Genomic DNA, 9,836 nt, shown 5'->3' on the forward strand with positions numbered 1-9,836 from the left:
GTCCGAATGTTCTACGCGTCGAACATTCTACGCCGATTATTCCAGAAGCTCTCGCATGTACATAAGGGGCGCCGCGTGGCGAACCGGACTCAGTCTCGCCCAGCGCTCGATCCTGCGGTTTCGCCGACATGGACGCCCACGACGCTCTCCTGCTTTCTTCTGTTTTCTTTTCCTTTTATTAATTTGGGCACAAGTTCGCCCCATTAAACGTTTAGTTTACTTCAGTTTTCGTCGCCTCATCACTTGTCATCCGTGACAATATTATATATATATATATGTATACCCTATCGAAAAGACCATCAGGAAAATCCTGATGGTCTGATGGGGTCGTATTTTGGGACTTCTGATGGTCTGTTGGCCTGATGGTTTGATGGTCTGTAGGCCTGATGGTTTGATGGTCTGTTGGCCTGATGGTTTGATGGTCCGTTGGCCTGATGGTCTGTTGGCCTGATGGTTTGATGGTCTGTTGGCCTGATGGTTTGATGGTCAAATGACCTGTCGTATCTTGAGACGCCTATTTTTTGCGGTTTGATTATGGTGGTTTCATGGCTAATTTGAAACAGTTCGAGTTGGCCACAACTTAAAAAACAGAACAATATGTGAATGCATAATCTGGAAACTTAATTATGCCATGCCTGGAGCATGACGAGTTGCATATCCCACTTAGAATTTAATTATATTGTCCACTGCACACTGGTAATCGCCAGCCCGACATTTGAGTACGGCAAATGCAGCTACTAATAAGAATAAAGTCAAACAAGCTGCATTGCTTTGATATTTTTATTATGAAGTTATGAAATCATACATTGTTTCGCTGGGTGGAATGGCTAGGTGGTACAGAAAAACCAGAAACATTTGAGGAAGTACTATTGTGACCAATATTAGTTGAAGCGTCATGACGCATGGCGTGTGGTACTATCAGAGCCACCTGTCGGATTTTCAGTGAACCTCTGTGTTTGCTGAAGTTTAGGCAGGTTCCTTCTTGCACTCATTGTGCCACTATGAGCTGAAGATTGACACGGAACGGCATAGTGGCGCAACGAGCACAAGAAGTGATTTGTTTCTACCTCACCGCATACCAAGGTTTGCTGAACAATCTGAGAGACAACTTTCATCGCGTGTTACGTGCAGTGGCGTTTCGGTTCATATTGGCTGCGAGAGTACATTTGTTCCATTTCAATAGTACTGGCAATATATAAATTAAGCTAAATTAATATGAAGAAAAGGGTAAAAAGGCTACAACATGGGGTCTAAGCGATGGCAGACCTGCACCAGCTTGGGCAGTCCGTGGTGGGACCACGCATCGGGGGAGGACAGGCAGCAAAGGGATGAGCCTGGACATATCAAGGGCAATTCAGAGATCAGCAATGAGTCCAAACACAGGACGACCATTGACATACGTAAACAGCAGAGTGGGCCTAGAGACGACTAAGGGGCAGTAAGAGTGACGTGCTTCATTGTAATTGTGTGACCATGCAACTTTTTGGAGAGTGAGCGAGCACGGCCTGATGGGATGGCAGTAGCGACCAAGCAACCCACAGCCTTTTTCAAGTGGTCAGCTGATCAACAGACTACTTTAAAGTTGTTTGCATAAACATTTGGATATATTAACCTCTAAATAATTTATCTATACCATCATTTAAAATAATTGCTTGTAAACTTGAGACCCAAAATAGTATATTACTTAATTAAGGAAGTTAGAGTATAGATGCACATACCTTTGTAGTGATTTCTCTTGAAATTGGACAGCTTTTCTGACAGGTACCGCCGTATCTTTTGGTGCCGGGCTGCCTTTTCAGCCTGGCGGTACCTTTCTCCCTCAGGTGTAGTTAAAAGCAGCCTGGAATATTGAAAATCCAGGGTAATTATTCTTTGCAGTGCTCAGACTTAAAACAATATAGAATGTCAAAAATACAGGCTGGAGGGTCACAGTTTAAGAAGACCAAGGGTAAATTAGTCTCAAATAAAAGCAATTAAGTGGCAGCTGGCACCTTACAAACCTTCAACGTTTCTTAGTATTTACAGTGTTCAGAGATTACCGTGAAAACCAAAGTACCGCAGTATCCTGATTTATGTTCCACTCCCAATAGACAGCTCACCCTGGCTTCTGTTAGATTCTTTTAAGCACAAAACAGGTAGCCCATGTCTATAAATCTCACTGCTAGGCTAGTGACCTTGTAAGAAATAGGAGCTACAACTGTATATAAAAAGACAATGTACGTTGGAAACTGCTTATACTTGGTTATCATCCCTCGCTGTGGTAACAGCTTGGACACGCCACAGAATTAAAAAAACAGCATCATGAGCACCAGAAAGAACAATGCAGTTCTATATAAAAACAATCTTTCACATTCCTTGAAAGATCTTCCATTCATGGCCTGGCTCTAAATTTAAAGGTAATTAAACAGTCTTTCAATGTGCACCTGGTGGAGGCCTCTGAAGCTTCGTTGGGAGGTAATCTAGTAATGTTGGGGATCTTGGACGTAGTCGTGACATGGCGAAAACCGCTATGTAGCTGCACTACACATCGGAGCAGCGCCGCTGTTTGGAGGTATACTCAACTGTTGGAGTAATCTCGCCCTGAATGCGATGACCTTGACATTACTTATCTCACACATAGGCGCTTAGACGGCTTAGTCCGCTTTGGTCCACGTAAAGCCCACAGGTGTTTCAAATGGCTAGGCTGTAACACGTCTACACCACGACTATGCACCCGAACGGCACAGCTCGTAGCCACGCCAGCTTTGCCGGATAGCCCACGACGCATCGAGCTCTCCGTTGACTTCTCTTCGAGCACTTGCTCGAGTTTGTTGCTTAGAACGAAAAATAAAATTATCTGTTCAAAATACAAATGTGCGATTATTTACGGTTATTATCTGTTATGATTGACTCATTCTTGGCGGAGTACTCCCATCACACGTCCAGGTGTTAGCAGACAACCTACTAGAGTAAAATCTCGGTGATACTAACTGGTACGAATTTCGGAATAAAACAAATTAACAAATTCCCCGGCCTAAGTGCATTGTATACGACGTGAACATTTTTTGGGTGTTCCGAATTCTTCTACGCGCTGCGACGGCTGATACGAATGCGTGCTCCACAACTGATAGTGGCAAGGAGGCCACGATCGGCGACTGTAAGCTTTCAAGGCTCCGGGCGGCTGATTGCTTGCTGCTGCCAGGGATCAGCCGCACTTTACCCATAAACTGGAGCTCAAAATTACATGCATGTTACAATCGGACCCAAAAACCAAAACTAGACAAAATGCAAAGAAAAAGTGTGCAAAGTGGCCAGCCCCATCACCATCAAGACATGTTTCAAATCCAATCCAATCTGAATCCAAAATCGCTTTTTTGTTTTTGCGATCTCGTGGAATGGTGTTTCAGCCTTGGAAAAGCAAAATCGATTTTACTATAAGGTTACCTCTAAAAAACAAAGTAACTGCGTTGGCAAAAACAGAAAACCGAGTGATGTTGGTGGTGTCCTCGGTGTGGTCCACGGTGACATGCGAGCTTGGTTGGAACGACAAAGAAACCGAATTTTTGCTTGCAAGTTTTTGATGTAGGGCTTCAACAGCACATAGCGTGGGCACTTTCCGAGTATGTGCATTTGATAAAATGTTTTCCACAAAGGGTATGTTGTTCAGCCGTCATTATTTTATCTGCGAAGTAGAATCGACATTTATCTGCGCAGTAGAATCGACATTAATTCATTTTTTCAACATTCGTGGGTTGATTATAACCGTCTGTTACTATGGGGGGCGTGTTAGAATCGTGTAAATTGCATACAAGATATTTTCTGCCATAAATAAATGCACATTCATGCCTTCCTTGTGCTTCAAAATATAAATTTTGTTTCGCTTTCGTTGATACGAATTTAGCATGAAATATTTTACGCGACTCCGCGAGATTCATATCAAGATTTTAAAAATGTTTGCTTAATGAGAGAGCCTGCACCTTGCGCTGAGTGAGTGGGGCAAACGCCTTCTCTTGCCTCGCTGCCTTTGCTTTTTGGAGAGGCTGCCGGTCATTGACCTCTTCAAAGGCACTTCCACTCACCCTATGGAAGCAGCAGTGATCTTGCAAAACATGAAGTCGCACTCTGCTTTCCGCATGTTTTCCACATTCCTGGTTGACGTGCACACCTTGCCCGACATGGATCTGTTATAAACAAAAGCGAGAAACAGCTCCACATATACCTGTCGTTGACGTAGAGTGGTACTGTAAACTTCAAGATGCATTGAAAATGCACTAAAATAATTACAATAATGAAATTTAGGCCTTTAAATTTAAGACAGCACTACACATGAATTCCTATCTTCATGGGCGTCTGTGAAGCTGATGGGCCTACAAAGCTTCATGGCATTTGCATGAAACAGCTCCGTAATCCCCTAGTTGCATCAGGTGAGCATGACAATAGAATGTTTTCCAGGCCCTGGCTGTAACTACAATTAAGAGCCTGGCTACAATAATGTTTTAACGACTTCTTGTTGCAATCGATTCAATCCACTGTGCTTACATTATCTCAGGAGTGGCCAAACTGAGGCTTGCGAGCCGCAGGCGGCTCTTTGCGGGTCCAAGTGCACCTCGCGGCTCCCTGGAAAACATGTCCCCTAGACGAAAAGGGTTCTAGAATTTAGAAAGAGCTACAAATCTTGGCAGCCTGGCAACACACTACATATATACACCTGGAATGCTTTTTGTCACATGGATGCGTCGAGTGACCCTGTTTCCTTTATTGTTCTAGAAAGACTTTCAACCGTATACGCATAAGAGTTGTCAGGGGCAGTGACTGGCTAGTGAATCGTGTATTAATTTTTGCTTAGCAGTGGAAAGGACCTTCTGATGCATAGTGTCATTTGTTGTTATCGCCCATTATACTTGTCCTCTATGGAAATAACTGTTCCCTCCATATTGTTTCTTGTTAAAAGTAGCCCCCCCCCCCCTTTCTTTTTTCCAGCGACTCTAAACTTTCGTAGTTTTGTCTGCGGCTCTAACTCTATGTCACACTGGCCACCCCTGCACTTTCCTAAACTCTTTTAATGTATATTATACACTGAACGAAAGTGAAAAGTTTTTTTATTTTACCATTCCTTCCTTTTCTGTAGGCCGATGCTAGGATCCACGATCTCATTCTTTGCAAGGAGGTCCTCGTCAGCAACTGAAAAAAAGAATTTCACATTAAAAAAGTACAGAAACCAAATTCCAGCGCTCATTTTATCGCTTTAATGAGTTGCATGTTGCAACATAACCTCAAAAATACCAGTTCTTTGCTGAAGGGCACAAGCAAACTAATTTTAAAGCTAATCAAACAATCTTTCAATGTGCACCTGGTGGATGCATGTGGAGCCTATTTGAGAGGTAATCTAGCAACGTTGGGGAACTTGCTACGTAGTCATGACGTAGGAAGGACATTCCTCGGTCATTCTGCTCAGCAACAGAGCGCAGCCACAACAGTAGAGTAGAGAGCTCTTTGCCGTTTATGCCTTCTTTCTCAGCATTATTGTTTCCACCCTTTATGAATGATTATCCTCTATGCAAGATATAAGCGACGTGTTGCATATGACATGTTCGGCTCTATCACCGCACAGCAAACTTCTTTCATATACTGCAGGTTCATTTAAAAAGTTACCTTTTTAATGCTAAAGCATGGGTTCTGTTAGTACGGTAAACATACGAGTACCCAGAGGTCAGGCCATAAATGACTTGCGTGTTAGGCAGTAGGGCCCTACAGCACCTCCCGCATCAGCAGCCGAGCCGCAGGTAGTCCTGCAATTGATAGAGCAGGGTAAGTCAGAGAAAGGTGTTTCTAGCAGCTCTGCCGGTGTGCCCCCTAGCAGCATTATTCACGCACATTGGGGTGTAGGTAGAAAGCATGGCATTCCTCATCAACAAATCATGACAACACATTGTTGCCGGCATCAAACTGGATCCCTGTGCTATTTTTCTTCTTTTTTTTGTGATTTAGTTGATTCTTTGTCTTCCTTGTCACTCCCGACTGCTTTACTGGCCTTTGTGAAATAAAGAAGGCTTGGTAAACTACAAAGCCTTGACTGAGCGGTGAAAGAGAGCAACCCCAAGGAAGTATAAATGTTAAGGACTCGATATGACATTGCGCAGTGTTGGGATTCCCAAGCTGCTTTCCACACTCACATTTTGTGCACGACCAGCTCTCTTTCTGCATCAGTTGGATTGGTCAGTTGTGTGCCCGTTTCGGTCGCTGCTAGCCATATGTGGCTGGCGCTGCTTTTGAGAGCCTTGCAAGATCGTCACTTTCAGCTTTTGTCCTGACATAAACCGCATCTAAAAATTTAATTAGCGCTAAGATTTAGCTTTTGGACACTCCCAGAAAAAATAGGCTGTACCGCATTACATAGACAGGTAATGATATTCTGGTGACAAAATTTCCACAAAAACTGCTTTGCGTTAGAGGGCACAAGGGCTGACGTTCCTGGGAGGAGCAGCTTTGTGTGAACTTGCAGATGCTTCAGCTGCCTGTTTGCGCCTGGCCAGTTCGGTTGCCATTTCCTCATGGGTTTCTAGTAGGTACAGTCGGGGAAAAAAGTCTCCAGGACATGCAAGCTGCGACTGAAACGCATTCCTCTGCCATCTGCCGCCGGGTCGCCTGGTTTCGAGATCACAGAAGGGCGCACGTGCGTCCTATTGTACCTGCCAACGTGTGCGCTATCCCGCTCTGCTGCTGCGCGGCCCCTAACTCGAAATCGTGGCGCGTGGTACCACTTCGGAGGTAGTGCTTACTGACATGGCACCTATAAAGCAAGAAGTCACGGCAGCTCAATTAAGCGATAAGCTCAACTGGTTATAAAGCAAGGTGCGCTGACACGGCGAAATGCGGCGCAATGCCCCAGGCGGTATCTCGAGTTTCGGAATGTAGAGCAGACGCTCGTCAGCCGCCAGCGCTATCTCCGAGGCGGTACCATGTGCCGGATTCCCAGTTAGGTGCTGTGCCGCAGAAGAGCAGGAAACGCACATGTTTGCAGGCAGAGTAGGACGCGCATGCGCTTTTCTGTGGTCTCGAAACCAGGCGACCCGCCGGCAGGTGGCAGAGCAATGGGTTTCAGCCGCAGCTAGCACGTCCTGGGGACTTTTGTCCCCGACTGTACATTTGTGATCATGAATAAATAAATTGGTCAGGAAGCAATGGCAGCTGATGCAACATCAATGCAAGCCATGTATTGTATGACTCGCAAAATTGACATTGAATCAGCCACGATTGTGCACCTAAGTTTGTGCTGCGGAGCGCAAGAGTTTGGCGCTCTGTTCATTAAATGGGCAGAAGCGCCACCAAAGGACTGACACTCAAGCGTGCTCTTTTTGCACCGAGTATTTCTCGAAGTGCAAGTCATTTCTTCGCGCTGACAGAAACGTCGCCGAGACGAGGAGTGCAGTGGATCGCTGCCTCATTTCAGATGAAGAATGCTTAACCCAGCAAGTAAAATGATTTGATTTCAAAGCAAGGACCATTACGGAAAAGGTTTGTTCCCGAATCTCACCTGAAAACGAATTACCCATCGAACAGTAGCGTTATGATGGTACAGCGACAGAAAAGTTGTCGGGATGAGAGGACAGTCCGATCGCTGCCCTTTGTAGAATGCACAGCCCTGCAAATAAAGATACTTCGATTGGAAAGCGAAAACGTTGCGGAAAAAGTTTGTCCATGCATCTCGCCTGAAAACTAATTAATGTGCTATTTATTGAACGGTGGTGTGCCAGTATTGGAGTAGCACATCGACAGGTTCCGTCTCGCGCTGGAAGACGGAAACCCAAGATATCTGACAAGTTTGAGAGTTTCTTGTTATGACAAGCGAGTTCAAGAATATTGTCTTTTATTTGAGTCTAAACAGCATCCATGGTCAATAAATAGATCGGTCAAAGTAACATCCAGCATATCTGGTCGAAGCGAGTCTTCAAACCTTTCACAAATATTAAAACATTCGTAAAAATTTCCTAACGTCGCAGCGCATTTCTCTTCTATTTTTTTTTTTTTTGTTTTGGGGGGGGGGGGGGGGCTTTTACTTTACCGTTTCACAGAGCCCTTAATTAATTTATCTTCAAAATAATTTTGGCATCCGCGAGATGCTGGGTTCGTCATAAAACCAGAGGAGTGCAACTTCCTATGCCGCCCATAGAACGCAAATTGGAAAACCCTGGGAGGCCGCAGCGCCATTTGAATCCCCTGGTATCTGGTGGCTGTACTAAAATCAACATGGCGGCACAGCGAAACCAAAACCGAAACTGCACGGCAGCGCCATTGTGTTTGGATGGATGGGCGGTAGCTTGCGCCACCTAGATTTAAAAAAAAAATATATATATATATATATATTGTAGCTTTTTTGTTTTGCCTGGTTTGCGCGTTGCTTTGCTAGGCTTCTGCTGCTTTGCGGCTGGTTTTCAGATTTCAATGCTGGTTAAACGCACACAAGCCAGCACTGAAAAGCGAGACCAGCAGCAAAGCAGCAGAAACCTAGCAAAGCAACGAAAGTGACACATACACAAAAAAATATGCAATGCTTGTCCTTTTGCGTTCATTTTTTATTCAACAGACAGTAGAAAATACATACGAAATGTCTCACTATTTTGCACACAAGAATCAAAGATATGAACAACAAAACAGGATAAAACGTTAAGTTTACGTGCGGCGAAGGTGATGATATGCGTCCTTGCAAAAACACTTCGCTAAATTTACATAAAATCTCTAGGTTCGTGATCCTTTTCGAGCTTCTTGGCGTATACTCACAAGCCTTACGCCGTCCAGCCACAGGCGTGGAACATAGAAAAAAAGAGTTGAATTGCTTGATTGGCCATTACGTGCCTGATAGGGTCATATGAAAACAGCGAGCATTTTCTGCGCCTCCTTTCAAAAAACGGTACTTGGAGTTCAACACTGCGACCCTAAAAACTCGTGCCTCCTCTATTTTTCTTCTTGTTAACTTAAATGCCTCCACGCTAAATTGACAATCATTTCGAATTTGATTATGTAAGTAAGCATATAAGTAAAGACCGACGACGGTGTCTTGCAACTAAAGGAAACTAAGCAATGAGCTCAAGAAAAACAGCTCAGCTTTTTGGTATTGAGTCTTCATCGAGAACCTGCATTCGTTTTTAATATTATCACTTAAATTTAGGAGTGCGTCACTGCTAAACGAAACGGAAAACCAGAGGGCATCACTCATCCTCAGTTAATCGAAAAATATTTAGGCTCATTTTCACTCCTCGCGAACAGACGCTTGAATCGCTGACAACAATGCCAAATAAACAGCTCACAGCAAAAATTTTCCCATCTTTTAAAGTGAGCATATGTGCTCGATCTTGATATGACACAAAAGTCTCCAGTAATTGGACATTGACATATATTTCTCGCGGCAAGTGAAGGGCAATCCTGGACAATGATAGGATTTGGTTTTGTGATTGGAAACCATCGTAGCTATTGCCAAAATCAAACAATTAATACTCACTACCACTGCGACAGTTAGGTTTTGTTGCAAACATCTAATCGGAAACTTGAGCAAGAGAAGGCCAAGAGAGCGTACCTCACGTCCATTGAAACTCGAAACCATTGATGTCCCGGCTTTCGGCAGTCTTTGTTTCCCCACTTGGCACATCAGGTGGTGTGGTGATGACGAAAATCCATGCTACACAAACAACGAGTTTCCACGGAAAAGAAAAGAAAGCCGCGCGCGCACGAACGCGGCATGAATCTCGCTCCGCGACGCACTCCCAGAAGCGAAACAGCTCGCCGGCTCGCGTCCCTCGCGCGTTCTAACGGTCCACCGACTTCCCGGCGCCAGCGGCCAGCGTATCTCGAGGCGCGAGGCG

The 9,836-nt window shown here is 44.6% G+C and overlaps 1 protein-coding gene across 1 annotated transcript; it reads right to left on the reverse strand.

The window, feature by feature from the left end:
- Nucleotides 1–752: 752 nt before the first annotated feature.
- On the reverse strand, nucleotides 753–5,240 carry LOC115325781. The gene is made up of 5 exons (XM_029986493.4): nucleotides 5,088–5,240; nucleotides 4,519–4,612; nucleotides 4,059–4,160; nucleotides 1,719–1,840; nucleotides 753–1,334 (listed from the first exon to the last, which is right to left on the reverse strand). The coding sequence occupies exons 1-5, from the start codon at nucleotides 5,131–5,133 to the stop codon at nucleotides 1,237–1,239; spliced, it is 462 nt and encodes a 153-aa protein (XP_029842353.2). The 5' UTR covers nucleotides 5,134–5,240; the 3' UTR covers nucleotides 753–1,236.
- Between the last annotated feature and the right edge of the window lie 4,596 nt (nucleotides 5,241–9,836).

The sequence above is a fragment of the Ixodes scapularis genome, unplaced genomic scaffold (genome assembly GCF_016920785.2).
Source record: "Ixodes scapularis isolate PalLabHiFi unplaced genomic scaffold, ASM1692078v2 PGA_scaffold10__122_contigs__length_95168666, whole genome shotgun sequence".
In the NCBI taxonomy this organism is placed as follows: Eukaryota; Metazoa; Arthropoda; class Arachnida; order Ixodida; family Ixodidae; genus Ixodes; species Ixodes scapularis.